The following is a 16,211-nucleotide window of genomic DNA, read 5'->3' as shown; positions in this document are numbered from 1 at the left end:
CTAAAGAAAACGAATAATGTATTTAATCATGTAACGTGATGCATGATACCTGTAAGATTATATGACCATTCGTTCAGGTGGATGAAGGTCTAGGAATTAGGGCAGCTATGTAAATATTACATGCCTAACGCACGTGAGAGGTTAACTGTATGCACGGGAGATGACAAAGTTCACTGATTTTATTAGAGCAAAAGTCATGAAGTCGTTCACTCGAAATGTGACGTATCGTCCTATTTCCTTATCAATGTTTACAAACGCAGATGGGATGACAGAAAAACCTTTAATATTTTTTTATCCGTGTTTAGTAGGTTCGTTTACGAAGGTTAATCAAAAAATGCGTAAGTCGAGTTTGACCATGTATTTAATTGTTCGTATATTTGAATACAAGGATAAGCCAAAGAGTTCAAAACAATAAGGGTTGTGTGTGTATAGGGGCAGCGCGTGCACGGAGCACATGAAAGTATTGTGCTTACATCATCACTAACGCCCCTCCAAGTAAAACGCTGATTGGTTCTTCATGTGGCGACCCCTACTCCACATTACATCCGCATTGTACGCAAACAACACAGGGTAAATCTTTTCCAGCGTTGTTTGGCGGCTGTATGCGTGGTAAGGGCGCACCGTATCATTCGGAAAGTGTTTGCACAGCCAAGGTCAATTCGTGCTGGGTCCAAATTGTTTAACTTATCGAGGACCATTTTACATTCTGCGGCCATGTTTTAAATGATCGATGACATCAATCGCTTTGGAAGCAGAAGCCAGCCCCGTTCGTCCGCCTCCAATCAGATGATAGCAGGGACGAGCTAGGAGACTGTTATTGTTTTACTGGGCTGGATCAAAGTTGTGTAGAGTGGAGGGTTGCTTCGAAGGCAGGTGAACGCGCAGAAGACTTTAACGCGCATACACTTGGGCAATCTTTTTATTTGCAAAGCTCGCCTTAAAAGCGTTTTTCTTTGCTCGACCAATATGGTGACCCTCTCATCAATAATACGACCAGTCGGTCGGCTGCTCCATCGACAGCTATCCAGACAAGGCAAGGGTCAGCGGCTGGTCCCAGTGAGAAGATGTAACCTCACCGCATGCTCCAGCAAATATGTGCTTTCACACAGTGAGTACTGTTTAAACCTTGTACTAGTTATGAAATAGCACCACTTGTGCATCACTGTTGTTATCTGCTTTTACCTAGTAGTCCATCATCAAACGCTGAAAGTAAAAGGCAATATGGCTCCCATGCCTGCGGATTCATTTTGCATAGACAAATGGCTCATCTTAACGACTTTAAGAAACGATTGTTTCTCAAACAACCTGTTTTTGATTTGTGATGAGGGTGCAAGGTGATACTGGGAAATAATTTAGCGGATTTTTCATATTACTGGATAGAGACCATGAGCCCTCAAATTGATGTAAAACGAATCACATCACATTAAGCGTACGTTAACGTGATGAAAAATAAACATGACTTTGCATCCTACATCTGAAGTGATCAGTTGTTGGAAATCCAAAAGGATGATTGTCCAATCTCTCTTCAAGATCCTCTTCATGTGTGCTCAGGCAGGAAGAATTTAACAAAAATTGAGTTTAATACAGAACCATTGACAATAGCGAAAGGTTATTTCCTCATGTTTTGACAAAAACGCAGACACGCCCGTACGACATGTTCCACCTTGTCTTAACCACACCCTTGACAACAATAAAGAATACACGCACGCACACACACGCACACACACACACCATTTTATGCTGCCATCTTAACGATGGGCATGTGGAACCAATTAAGTTCATAGGAGTTATTCAAGTTCTGGCTGGAACAATAAAAACAGAGTGGTTATGTATACCCAACTAGTCTGCTACTCTTTACGTGTTCTTTTACAAATGTTTTATTGAGTGACTGGAGAGACAGCGGGGAGAACTCTGCTGGTAAACGACCAAAGGAGGATGCAGGCTCCCCTCTCTCCAAACCCAAATTACTCCGTTCTGAAACCGCAGAGTGTATGGCTTCACCTTGGGGATTAGGATTAAAGAAACATTAAAGAAGGACATTAGAAAGTAGAACAAGCATTTCAAAAGAACGTCACATGGGCCTGGTGCCGTGATCTAATGACACGCACATGCAAATCGAGTTACACACACACACGATGCCACCAACAAACAATGGTGGCATTGTCAGCCAAAGTTGTAGTGTGCGGGGTTGCGTTCCATCCACTTACTACCAGCCATGGAGACGTGGGTGTATCTCGTGAAGCTTTGCACGGTTTGCGGTCGCAGCCTGCAGTCACATCACTTTGGTGGGTGTTGGAGTAGTTGGGCACCCCCACTCCAAATTCACGTCAGTGTTGCTGCTATGCCAGCAGTGGGACCACATGAAACATTGTTTTTCATTTTCCGCCAATTGAGAAAGAAAACAAGATTATTTTCAGCTCCTTCTTTGATATAAGGACACATGCAATTATAAACCCTTCAAAAAATTATTTGGGCAGGCTGTTGAAACAATTTACATGAGGCTAGATTTAATATATTTCATCACTAAACTACAGATAAAAGAAATCTGTAATTCATGATTTTTTTTTTCTTCGACACATCTAGTTTATTTGTAGAGCCGTTTATCACAGTCACCGTCTCAAAGGTCTCCGAATGTGTAGAACGCAATCGCTCACTTCAGGCAGCTATACGTGCCTTCTGGGCGTGTTGCCATGTATGCACAGTCTCACTCTGGCCAACCAAATTGGGCACCAACTATTATGTACCTTCTGTACAAAGTAACGCCAGCTGCAACTCGTTAAAACATCCGTTTGTTAATTGTTCCACTTGCATTTGATTATCCCAAAACCTTGGTCGCTACACGGGAGACTCTCCAGGGCTGGCCACACAAAGCCGCCATGCATGCTATGCATTTCTGTGTGGGTGTGTTTGTGTGTGTGCGAGGTTCTGAAGGACACTAATGTGTTTTGTTTTTCTAGCACAATACCATGCAGCACAATAGTCTATGCCACTCGATTGAGATAGTGATCGGGTTGTCTTCCAGTCAGACCTGTTCAGTGAGGTAGATGCATGTCAGACGACGTATTGGAGCCTTTCTTTTGGCCGGTGGATATTAAAAGGAAGTGAAGAGAAACCAGTCTTGGTTAATGTTTTCTTTTCTCAAGAGTTGACGGGATTAGCTGAAGTTTGTTTTCTGCGGCAGCATTGAAATGGAAGCCTTGTGTTTTGCGAACACAGGGTCGTGCACACTTGACCTCGGACTCAAAGCACGGAAAATCGGTTCCCAAGTGGACCACACTGACCTACTTTTATAGATCTGTTTTTTTAATAATTGCCGCAGGGTTTTGTTTTTTAAAGAGAAACGGTTGAAGGAGGAGGCGGGGAGGTTACTGGAGGGGCGGGATCGCCTGCCGCTGACCGGTCACGGTCTGGGTGGATTGTTATGACCCGGCACCATTCCGGCTCCCCCCCCCCCTCTGCTGGCTGCACTGGTAGACGAGGAGGAGAAGGAGAAGGAGGCAGAGAGGGAGGAGGAGAGGGAGGAGGAGAAGAGGGAGGAGGAGAGGGAGGAGGGTGGGCTGGACATTCCGTGTGTCACTCTTTGCACAGCCTGCCCACATTTCTGCCTTTCTGTATTTTCCTCTTAGGAAAGAGAAGAAGGAGGTGATAGAAGGAAGTTAAGATTGCTCACTCGTTCCTTTTTTGCCATTTCTCGGAGACCAGGGTTTGAGAAAAGGAAGGCTGGTAGAGCTGGGCTACGACTTGCGCTTAAGTTATTTTTTGACCGTCTATACTAGTTATAAACTTGGGTATAAAATATATTTAAAGAAATTGTTATCCCTTTAAAATGGACTGCTTTAGGAAGATGCAGGAAGCGGGAGGGCACTGCATGAAAAGTAGGTGTCAGCATTCTTCTTCTTTTCCTGCTTCCCTTACCATTCTCCTTTTGTTGTCTTCTCTAACTCTCCCTCTCTCTCTCTCCCCCCCCCCCCTCCCCCTCTCTCCCTCTCCACAGTGCATCCAATGTGGCAGGAGCCCTTGGCCATCCCAGGAGGTGACCGCCAGTCCCCTATTGACATTGTGGTTCGGAAGAGCCTGTTTGACCCCCATCTGAAGCCCCTGGTCCCCGCGTACGACCCCCAGACCTGCCAGCAGATCTGGAACAACGGATACTCCTTCCTGGTGGAGTACGACGACACCACAGACAAGTCCAGTAAGAGATGCTGCTTCTATAAACTAACCGGCTGAGTCAGTGGTGACCTGATAAACGAGGAGTGTTCCAGACACAGATGCTTGTGGCGTTGGGCCAGCAGCCAGTTTCTTTGAGCCTTTCCATGAACTCTTTGTTGTAGCCATTCGAAATCTTGCACTTCTTTTTTTGATGCGTAAATTTTTTCCATTTTAAATGTGATTTGTATTTGTCCTTGATAATAGCTTATGTATTTAGTATTTCGCTGTATTGACTTTAGCATCGCCATAGTTGATTGAATTATTTTGGATGACTAAGGATGAAAATACTTCATTCTAACAAAGGTTAACCCACCCTTCACAAACCGCAGGGTTCGAGATAAGAACAACAAAGATGTAGTGGATCCAGCAGTGTGAGCTGCCACGTGGAATTGATGACTTGTGGTCACATGACCGTTAACATGTCATGTGACTCTGACCACAAACCGTATACACTATTGTAGGGGCTTAGGCAGTTTATGGGGCAGGAGTAAATGATTGGGTTGTGCTTCAGTACTCCTCAATGAGCTAAAATAGGAAAGTGAAAAAATGAAAGGCATCGAAATATCCTTTTTATGACATAATCACAGACTGTTCTAAAAAGTCTACTAATCTTTAAACCCAAAGCGGTACTAAAGTATCTGGGGAAGTTGGCAGTTGTATTTTTTTTTTATGCGAATCAACCAAAGTAGTGTCCTAAAGTAATGCAGTACTGACTCAACAGTCTTCTATCACACCTCATATGTCCCTGATGTTGAGTTAATAGACCTTCATAATAATCAGAGTAAACTATTTATGGGGTGATTTAACGATTTATTAGCCCTTGTAAATGGGCTATCACTGATATAGTTCGGCTACTGGTTTTATGTTGTCCAAAACTAACTAGGTCAGTGTTACATTCTGCAGCCCCGGTATATGCATTAGCTTCGATGTAACTCTGCTTATATCATTGATCAATAAGATCAGACAATTTATAAGTAGGCCCAACTCTTGATTGGACGGCCTTATTACAGACACAAATACCTTACGTTTTATGTTTCAGGGCATTTGATTTATTGATTGCTGTCTGGATGTTAGAATAATAACGAATATGACCAACAATTATTCTAAACATATATTATTTTGAAGTACTTAGATGTGAACAGTTTCAAATCCAAATGGACTAATATCAGGTTATAACAATATCTGGAAAAAAAAAAGTCCGAAATCAATTAAATTGAAGTGGGCTCAAATGAATCCATATTTCTTTAACTTGTGTCTCTGGTGCAGCATTGAAAGGGGGCCCCCTGGAAGACCAGTTCCGCCTCTGTCAGTTCCACTTCCACTGGGGCGAGAGCAACGCCTGGGGCTCCGAGCACACGGTGGACAGGAAGCTGTTCCCGGCGGAGGTAAGTGACTCCCCAGTGCTGGCCCGGCTGAGGGCAGCACAGCAGGAAACGCCATCGTACCAAGAGGAGGGTTTCATTATCGACCATCACTTAGGTGTTGTGTATCACTGCGTTGAATCCTGAGATATGTTTGATCTCTTTTCCCCGGTATATTTCCAGTACATTCCCCGGAAACACAATAACACAACAATGTGATGACAATTAATTATTAACCCATCACGGTGGATGATTTACCCAAAAGGGTAAATCCAACTTCAACTGTGCCGTTATTGACCCTTTAATGACACGTGTGTGTGTGTGTGTGTGTGTGTGTGTGTGTGTGTGTGTGTGTGTGTGTGTGTGTGTGTGTGTGTGTGTGTGTGTGTGTGTGTGTGTGTGTGTGTGTGTGTGTGTGTGTGTGTGTGTGTGAAGCAGAGAGAGAGAGAGGGAGGGATAGATAGAGAGATTCAGGGTCAGGTTACACCATCGATAGTCGGCACTGTGCTGTTCAGGTTTCAATGCGTCATGTCCTGTGTCCTGGATGCACCAGATAGCCACTATTTGTATGGCCAGGCCTCTTCACACCTGCCTTAATGCTCTTGGGAAACAGAACTGAGCAAAAAAACATACACCTGGAGTAGATAGATAGATAGATATAGATAGATGGATAGATATAGGTATATTATACTTCTACTATTGTAAAATTGTACCACTCTTTTAAGGGTTGTTCAAAGCTAGTGGGAGGGTGACATAAGGTGTGGGAATATACATCTGGAGCCACGCAGAATCCCTTCCTTGCGTACATGAATATATTTGATGTTTGCACTGATCAGCTGTCAAACAGGACGTGTTTTAGATTAATAACTTCAGAGAGATATTAAAGCTGTGTAAACGCATTACTAGTGCGTACTCCTTTTATGTCCAGGAAACTCAATCATACAACCAAATGTAAGTCAAACATTATTAATCCGACTTGGAGGATTAATAATGTATCTAACTAAGGGCTGTAAATTAAACAAAATAACAAAAAAATACTCAATTACCAGTTCCACTTGGATGAACAGTCAAAGCAGTGTTTCTTAAGGCCCAAAGACTGCTGGCTGTATACATGTATTTGTATTTCTTCATGTCAATGCGTGTGATTATTATGTGTGATCCATCTGTTCCCAGCTCCACATCGTCCACTGGAACACGGAGAAGTATGACCTGTTTGAAGAGGCTGTCATGGAGGAGAACGGGCTGGCTGTTATCGGCGTCTTCCTCAAGGTACTCACGCACTCACTCATTCACCCACTCACTACCTCACTCACGCACTCACTCACTCATTCACTCACTCACTCACTCACTCACTCACTCACTCACTCACTCACTCACTCACTCACTCACTCACTCACTCACTCACTCACCCACTCACCCACTCACCCACTCACTACCTCACGCACTCACGCACTCACTCATTCACAAAACTCATTGCCTCACAAACAACCTCACTCACCCACTCACTACCTCACTCACTCACTCACTGCCTCACTCACTCACTCACTCACTCACTGCCTCACTCTCTCACTGCCTCACTCTCTCACTGCCTCACTCCCTCACTCACTGCCTCACTCACTCACTCACTCACTCACTGCCTCACTCACTCACTCACTGCCTCACTCACTCACTGCCTCACTCACTCACTGCCTCACTCACTCACTCACTCACTCACTCACTGCCTCACTCACTCACTGCCTCACTCACTCACTCACTCACTCACTCGATCACTCACTCACTGCCTCCCTCACTCCCTCAGTCACTCAAAAGCACACACTCAAAAGCGTGCAGACCCACATACTCAAAGGCACACACACGCATAGACACACCAGAACACACAAACATCCACGTGGTCGGAGAACATGCCTCTGGTGTGTGTGTGAACATGATCGCCCCGTGGTGCATGATGTTGGGAGACCCTGAAAGAGCTCACCTCTCCTCCTTGTTGTAGATCGGAAAGAGACACGAAGGACTGCAGAAACTAGTCGACGCTCTGCCCGCTGTCAGACACAAGGTAGGTACACACACACACACACACGCGCGCACAAATCAAGCGCTCTGATCGTTTGTTTTGTTCTTGGGGTCGGGGGGGGGGGGGGGGGGGGGGGGGGGGGGGTCCTATGATTACAGCGTAATCATAGGATCAGGAAGGAACACGTTTTAATGTGTTTTTTTTAATTGAAAAACAACAGAAGACTTCATGCCATCCCTTAGGGGGGGGGGGGGGGGGTAGAATAAAGACACCCAGCAGACTTACCCGTGTCAATACCTCGTTCTATTAAGATGGTGCAATATTGAACGGTTCAGATATGAGTGTTTGGTCTTGATAACGGGTCCGTCTGGATTGTTGTAATGATTTATTGGACTCGGCGCTGAAGAGATAACAATAGCTGTTGCGTGTTCGGGACACCATGCCGGACAATGTTTACCAAGACCCATCAGGCAGCTCTTTATGTTCCACATACGGAGGTTGAGAAGAAAGCCCGTCTCGGGGAAATTTGCACATTTATATTTACACAAGCTGCTTAGAGGTTAGACATTGGATTAATTAAAGTGTGTGTGTGTGTGTGTGTGTGTGTGTGTGTGTGTGTGTGTGTGTGTGTGTGTGTGTGTGTGTGTGTGTGCGTGTGCGCGTTCCTTCCGTCCCCAGGACAGCACGGTGGATTTTGAACGGTTCGACCCGGCCTGTCTGCTGCCTAGCAACATCAACGACTACTGGACCTATCACGGCTCCCTGACCACGCCCCCTCTGACGGAGGCCGTCACCTGGATCGTCATGAAGCAGCACATCGAAGTCAGCCACGACCAGGTAGCCTGCTGGACTGTTTTCAGCCGTCTGTTTCTTTACTGAAGCCGCCGGCTCTGGTTGTGTCAGGGCACAAGTGGATCGGTGGTGAACTACTTGGGGAGTCACCTTTTCCTTGTGTAGTCCGAAATGTAAATAATCTGGTTCACCACATAGTGCACTACTTTATACCCATAATGCACCATAAAATAGCCATAACCTTTCTCCTTCTCATCACCCTGGAGTCTTGGGCCTTTGGGTCATTTGGCTAGCATAGGGGTTCCACACAATATCAATGGTAAAAGGTGGTTACTATGGATTAAATCTTAATTGTTGAAATTGAATATGTTATTAAGAATCTGTTTGCTAAGGTTCTAGACACTAGTGTACTATGTGATTGGTCACACCATCAGAGGACTGTTTGTGGTGTACAGGCAGAATAAGTGATTCTTTGTCTGATTCACAACGGCACTATCCAACCAAATGGGAAAGATAAATAAGTTCACACAACATTTTTGCGTTTCCAGAGACAGATTTAAAAGTTTTGGGCTAATCCTAAACCTTTGTTGTTGGGGATCAGCCGTGAACTGTTGTGCCCACAGACTCCTCCCCAGACCATAGCACAGGCTGTCCTCTACAGTCTGATGCTGGTTCTGTTTCCTCAGACCATAGTACAGGCTGTCCTCTACAGTCTGGTGCTGGTTCTGTCTCCTCAGACCATAGTACAGGCTCTCCTCTACAGTCTGGTGCTGGTTCTGTTTCCTCAGACCATAGTACAGGCTGTCCTCTACAGTCTGATGCTGGTTCTGTTTCCTCAGACCATAGTACAGGCTGTCCTCTACAGTCTGATGCTGGTTCTGTTTCCTCAGACCATAGTACAGGCTCTCCTCTACTGTCTGGTGCTGGTTCTGTTTCCTCAGACCATAGTACAGGCTCTCCTCTACTGTCTGGTGCTGGTTCTGTTTCCTCAGACCATAGTACAGGCTCTCCTCTACAGTCTGATGCCGGTTCTGGTTCCTCAGACCATAGTACAGGCTGTCCTCTACAGTCTGGTGCTGGTTCTGTCTCCTCAGACCATAGTACAGGCTCTCCTCTACTGTCTGATGCTGGTTTTGTCTCCTCAGACCATAGTACAGGCTCTCCTCTACTGTCTGATGCTGGTTCTGTCTCCTCAGACCATAGTACAGGCTGTCCTCTACAGTCTGGTGCTGGTTCTGTCTCCTCAGACCATAGTACAGGCTCTCCTCTACTGTCTGATGCTGGTTCTGTCTCCTCAGACCATAGTACAGGCTCTCCTCTACAGTCTGGTGCTGGTTCTGTCTCCTCAGACCATAGTACAGGCTCTCCTCTACAGTCTGATGCTGGTTCTGTCTCCTCAGACCATAGTACAGGCTCTCCTCTACAGTCTGATGCTGGTTCTGTCTCCTCAGACCATAGTACAGGCTCTCCTCTACAGTCTGATGCTGGTTCTGTCTCCTCAGACCATAGTACAGGCTCTCCTCTACAGTCTGATGGGCGGGTGGGTTCGACTACATGCCTGCTAACCGACATTCCCAGCCCTGCTGCAGCCCCAGAGCGAGACCTCTTGTTCTCTGTTAGTCTCTCCAGCGCTTTCCGCATTCTCCGCCTCAATCTATGCTTCCCCCCCCCCCCCCCCCCCCCCCCCCCCCCCCCGTAGCTGGCGGTGTTCCGGAGCCTTCTGTTTACGTCTGCTGAGGAGGAGGTGCAGAAAGGCATGGTCAACAACTTCCGCGTGCAGCAGCCTCTGCGAGGCCGACCAATCCGCTCCTCCTTCTCCCCCTTCCTGACCGGGGATGAGCCCGCCCTCTGACCTGGAAGAGCCCGCCCTCTGACCTGGAAGAGCCCGCCCTCTGACCTGGAAGAGCCCGCCCTCTGACCTGGAAGACCCCGCCCTCTGACCTGGAAGAGCCCGCCCTCTGACAGGCTGCGCTCACCCAAACAGTCACCCAGAGAAGCCCCCCCCCCCCCCATTCACACAGACACTCTATGATGCTACACTTTGACAGACTTCCGGACAGATCTTTGGCCAATGCAAACTGATACACACACACACACACACACACACACACACACACACACACACACACACACACACACACACACACACACACACACACACACACACACACACACCACTGTACAAGTGCCGTTGTCTTCGTCCCGTGATAGACCATGGCCACAGCCCTGAGAGGAGAGGAAGCAGCAGTGATGCGTTGGAGGCTGGATCCGGTTGGAGACTTTGAATCTCGGTAGCAAGGTCATATTTGAGACCGCTGTAGTGAAGAGGGTTTTAAGGATCTAGGGTTTTATTGTTTTCTGCTGGTTTTAAAAATATATACGAGTATAAATGCAGACTCTCATAGTCTGTAGAGCACATGAACTCAAAAAATAACATATATATATATATGTTTTTTGCATATGTATAAGTTTTGTTTTCCCTTACTAATCAAAGAATAGCTGGGTGTTTTTAATGTGGGTAAAATCGATTCTTAAAGCATTCTAGGTTGTATGCCTCCAGGTATGATAGGAGACTGATAAATTCATTTGATTTGCAAGATTTGTTTTTAAACAGGAACCGGATAGCGCCATCTGCTGGTCACAGTCACCACTGCAGGTTGCGTCCTAAATTCGGGAATGTGATTCTAAAACATTGATGAAAGCAATTTCATGCTGCTACCTGTTAATTATACAATGCCCAAGAGATTTTAAACTGATAAACTGATAGGAAAGTTTGGGTTTTCCTATAGAGATAGTTATACTGACGTTTTAAAAACAGCATTTAAGCAATTGTAATGGTTGTTTCGTTGTGTGATCTTTTTATTTTTTTATTTGTCGTGTAGTGCTTGTTTTGAATTATAGAATGTTCTCATTTTAATTTTTAAGCTGTTACAAAGAGATTTTAGGAATGTCTACATATTCCTCTTTGAGGATATCTTTCTGGAGTATGTGTTTGTGTGTCTGCATTAAACCAGATGGGTTATGTTAACCATGTTACTATGCACACAAGCACGTGAGGTTAATGTAACACCGTCAAAGCCTGACCGCGGTTTGGAGGATAGAAGGGAACCAGTTTATATCATGATGTGTGTTCAGAATGTCGCTGATTGTACAATTTACAATGTTTTCCTGTGTGACTTACACTGTGCAAGGCTCAACAAAACATATCTGCATTAAGAAGCATTACCCCCACCCCCATGCATACACACACACAGACCCCCAGTGAAGGAGGTCATAAAAGTAATAATAAAAGTGATGGCACTGTTTTTGCATCACGCCATGGGTAATTTTCAGGTATTGCTAGGATATTTCTGCAATAAAAGTTTTGCAGCATGCTATCTGACTTCTACAGCCAAGCCTTCAGCCTCTGGAGTACTTAACCCAGTAGCAATGCTCTGGCCACAGCCCAGAGTTTGACGTTTGAAACTAGCTTTGATAATGCAGAGATGCTGTTGAAACCTGGCTGGCACCCAACCTACTGCTGTCCAGGTTACTGGAACACGGCCTTTAACAAGAGGAACATGGCCAATCTTAACGTATGATACTCGCTTCCTTTTCCGCCACCCTTTTCTCTCTCCTCTGCACTGTTGCCCAACAGGGGTGTTGTGTGGTCATTTTTTCTGTTTTGTCGTTTGTTTGTGTCGTGGTTAACGGTGTACAGATGAAAATGGGTGATGTTTGACCATGACCACTTGCCACCCAACAGATAGAGAACTATGTTACTCTCACTTGCAGTGGATGACGGTTCAACTGTAATGAACACAACCTTTCTTTTCTAGTGCGGCTTGGTCTTCGATATAATCAAACAAACGACCAGGTACAACCCTGGTCACGTTCTATGCAGCTTATTTGTTTCCCGGGGGTCTTTTAGAGGGGTCTGTCCGGCCCTGAGGCGTAGAGAGGCAGCAGCGTTCTGTTCGTTGATCTCAAGCTTCAGCAGAGGGGAAGGGGGGGGCGGCCACTAGTCTAACAATAACGCCAAGCCCTGGGCCCCCTTGTGTAATACTGCATCTCCATATAAAAAGAGGAACCTCTCAAGCCTGTGTGGTCATGCTTGACAGATAGAACGGAGGGACCCAGGGCTAACGGGGGTTCAATGCTGACGCTTTGGAAGGGCGGGGACATTCTGGAGGGGCCCTGTAGGGGGCTGTTCTGGGTTCGGTTTGGCACTAACATTTGTGTCGAATGGGCCTCTACTATTAATGTTTACAATATCCAATAGTCACGTTGATATAAAACAATACACTTACAGAGACTATTGCACCCGTACTTTTCATGGGTCGTTTCCGCAATCCTACATAACCATTAACTGCCTTAACATTTAAAATGTTTTTTCTTCCATTTCTTTCTTCTCTATGCATCAGAGGTGTAAGTCTCTTTTTAAAACCTCCGTTAGAACTGACGTTGGCCAGTTGTTATTTCACCGACGTTGGCCATTTGTTATTTCACTGACGTTTTCTTTTTGGATAACTTGTTTTCCAGCCGTCCCTCCGGCTCTGGGTGTGTCCCCTCTCATGGCCATTGACATGCGTTGGTGTGTGTATACAGTGCACCTGTTCTGTGCGTAGTACAAATGTTGTGTATTTGTTCATTGGGCAGCCTCCATTCCTACCCCACAGGGTTCTAAGGACCCCCCCCCCCCTCCCCAGAGGCCCCCGCTGCACCTGGGCCCCTTCTGATTGGCTGGCCCCAGCTGTACGTCCAGATGTGTCCAGCTGGCCTACGGAGCGTATTTTGAACGTTCGTCGTTCACTGAGGAACTTGGAACAGTGACTCGGTGAAAGATGTTGTGCTCATGCTATGTACAGTTTAAAGTTACAGAAAAATAAAGGTATCATTGATTCAAATGTTATACTGTGTGTTTCTTTCCTCTTTCTTTTTTGTGTTCTTATTTGTACAGTTATATTATTATGAAACCAAAGACTCTGAGGCGATCACCAGCCAGCGCTCAGGGTTCACATACTTTCTTTCATTGAAAATAGCAATCCTGTAACAAGCTCAGTGGGGTCTAGCATTATAAGCAAATAAGCTTTTCATGAGGAGAGGCCCTTAAAGGTTAACACAATCAGTTGGAGACCATCCATTTGCTTTTACTGAGTTTAGGTGGGATGCACCCCATATATGATGATATAAGAAGGCTCATCTCAAAGGTATGGGGTGGTTTGGTCTTTTGCAAACGATGTGCACATTTTACCACAAAACACATTATTGAGAAACTAAAGTGACTGAAAATGAAGGCTCTCTTGATGTGGCATTGTAAATGTTCCTCCCATAAATAGGATAAGATAAGTTTAGTGTTGTCATAATTTCCAGTCAGTTTCGAATTAATGTCACAACTTTCACAAACTGATGCTGGTGGCTCATTTGACAAGAGATGATTTCTTAAGAGGGAATCAGGTTGTCGATTCCACCTGATCTGCTTTTGTGGAAAATAGACACTCAACCCAAAACTTTTCTGACCCAAGGGCCAAGGCTATCACAATATTGTTTGCTGCAGAAGAACATTCTCTCTCTCTCTCTCGTCCCCTCTCACTCTCACTCTCACACTCACTCACATGGATGGTAAGAGCCCACCCTGGCCTTCTGAATAACACTTTGTACATTATTGTCCTTAGCGTTCATTTGCTGCACCGAGTCAACCAGTCAAGTGACAAAATTACCAAAATGGTCGGGAAGAAGGCATTTGTCTAAAAGGCAAAGCCCAGATCAATCATCTCTATTCCCTGCAAACGTGACGTCCATGTCTGACCGTCTTTCCAGCGTCTCTTCCTGCCCAGGTGCACGTCCCCCTGACACCTTTGAAGCCCTGTGTGCGCACAAAGGGGATGTTTTGGGGGTCCAGTGGGTGGGGTGTTTACCTGTGGCTGTGTACACTGTGCAGAAGGCCTGCTTTGAATCTGCTCTCCTGGCTCGCACCAAAGAGATGGTGGATGGGATAGGGAGGGGGGAGCAGTGGACCTCTGGTGGTGTTTATTGTCCTTGGCTGCAGGGGACAGTGGCCCCCGGCCCCGGGCCCCTGAGGGACCCACGGCTTGGTCTTCACAGGGCTTCCCCCGATTGTATGGGTTCCGGATAGACAGACTGGAGTCCGCTACGCTTTGAACTGTTTGTGTGTGTGTGTGTGTGTGTGTGTGTGTGTGTGTGTGGGTGGGTGTGTGCGTCCTTCAGTGCCGCTGCTAGCTATTTTGGGGCCCTAAGCATAACTCCTTTATGGGCCCCCCCCCCGAAAAAAAAATGGTTTCTGCCAGTTTAACATTTTATTAAAACGCAAAAGTTAAATCTACTTTGTAAACACAGTTCACAGAACAGCCAAAACATACATACAGTACACACAAGTATTGGAATGTCCAAAAAAATAAATAATCCGTCCTTGCATGTGTGTTTGTATGTTTGATATAGATCGTCCCGAATTTCTGTCTGGGAATCAAAAATTGCAGTTGGATTTCAGTTTCTACTCTCAATCAAGTAAGCATAGGCCATCCTGCAGTCTGTGTTACAACAGGCGGCGCCCACTCATGAACTGGGTTCTGTATTCAATCCTACACTACAGAACCAGCTTTTGATGGCGATATTTAGAGTCATGTGCGGTAAACCTCCGGCTTGCTGCACATGAACTAGCACATGATAACAAGACAATTCAGTGTTTTGACAAACTTGTTAGTATCTGCGGCTCATCCAAAAACATCAGCCTATCATTTACTGTTTCAAATGTTGGCAGGTTACTTTACAGTTAGCCACGTAAACATTTGATGCATAGACGCTAGTCATTCACTGTCTGTCTATGCCTATTGAATATTGTCACCATTGTTGCCTTGGTTAAAAAGAGGCTGTTAGGATAAAAGTAAATATCCCCGTGGCGATCTTCTCAGAACACGAAACAATAGTTCACTTTATTTTCGCCCATTCTCGTAGCAAGTACTTTGCACACAAAGACTTTTTTGAGTCTGAAGCAATACTTCTTAAAGGATTAACTACTATGTAAACACTCTAGAACACAGTGTTAATATTTCCATTCCACAAGCCACTTAAATCATTACTATGTTTCTTCTTCATTTATTTATATGAAGCTTGAGGATATAAACTTGCGTTATACTTTCTCGTAGGCCCCAACTGTTGATACGGCCTTATCCATTCCAGCTAACTCAATGCTGCTGCAGGTAAAATTCAAAAGTTGTAAAGAGAAAGAGAGAGGCGAGAATAGCAATATCTTGTCAATCTTGAACATAAACAACCAGAAAATCCCCCCTAATTGCTCCCTCCCTCTCTACGTGTATCGACCACTGAGATGGTGTGAATGTAAAGTCAGAAATTAGCCAGCAAGGCCATTTCTAACAGATTACACTCAAATTGTAGCCCTTGAATCCTACATCGCCTTCAATTTTAGTTACTCGCTTATTTGTCAAAAATGTTTTGGTTTTGAATTTGACAAGAGTCGGCACAATGTGTCAGTAAGGACTGCAGCACAATCAAACACACAAACACATACTCACACACGCACAAAATAGTAGCCGACAAAGAATGTAGGGGTTTTTAAATCAAAAGGCCAAGGATAGCAACAGCAACATACAATAGGAGGCGCCTCTCTCTCTCTCTCTCTCTCTCTCTCTCTCTCTCTCTCTCTCTCTCTCTCTCTCTCTCTCTCTCTCTCTCTCTCTCTCTCTCTCTCTCTCTTTCTCTCTCTCTGTCTCATTCTCTCTATTTCTCTCTCTCTCTCTCTCTCTCTCTCTCTCTCTCTCTCTCTCTCTCTCTCTCTCTCTCTCTCTCTCTCTCTCTCTCTCTCTCTCTCTCTCTCTCTGTCT

At 45.4% G+C, this 16,211-nt stretch overlaps 2 protein-coding genes across 3 annotated transcripts; both read left to right on the top strand.

The window, feature by feature from the left end:
- Positions 1 to 577: 577 nt before the first annotated feature.
- On the top strand, positions 578 to 13,259 carry ca5a (carbonic anhydrase Va). Of its 2 annotated transcripts, none has more exons than XM_030367073.1 (7): positions 578 to 1,108; positions 3,995 to 4,192; positions 5,476 to 5,594; positions 6,744 to 6,839; positions 7,561 to 7,623; positions 8,260 to 8,418; positions 10,073 to 13,259. In XM_030367073.1, the coding sequence occupies exons 1-7, from the start codon at positions 967 to 969 to the stop codon at positions 10,223 to 10,225; spliced, it is 930 nt and encodes a 309-aa protein (XP_030222933.1). In that variant the 5' UTR covers positions 578 to 966; the 3' UTR covers positions 10,226 to 13,259. The 2 variants fall into 2 exon arrangements, with proteins under 2 accessions (XP_030222933.1, XP_030222934.1); XM_030367074.1 differs by lacking the exon at positions 578 to 1,108 and adding an exon at positions 3,514 to 3,875.
- LOC115551369 (uncharacterized) lies at positions 8,425 to 10,050 on the top strand. The gene is made up of 2 exons (XM_030367075.1): positions 8,425 to 9,826; positions 9,878 to 10,050. The coding sequence occupies exons 1-2, from the start codon at positions 9,039 to 9,041 to the stop codon at positions 9,936 to 9,938; spliced, it is 849 nt and encodes a 282-aa protein (XP_030222935.1). The 5' UTR covers positions 8,425 to 9,038; the 3' UTR covers positions 9,939 to 10,050.
- Positions 13,260 to 16,211: the final 2,952 nt, after the last annotated feature.

Source organism: Gadus morhua, chromosome 9 (assembly GCF_902167405.1).
Source record: "Gadus morhua chromosome 9, gadMor3.0, whole genome shotgun sequence".
NCBI classification, from domain to species: Eukaryota; Metazoa; Chordata; class Actinopteri; order Gadiformes; family Gadidae; genus Gadus; species Gadus morhua.
The sequence above is the reverse complement of the archived record's forward strand: the minus strand, read 5'-3'. Positions and strand labels throughout refer to the sequence as shown.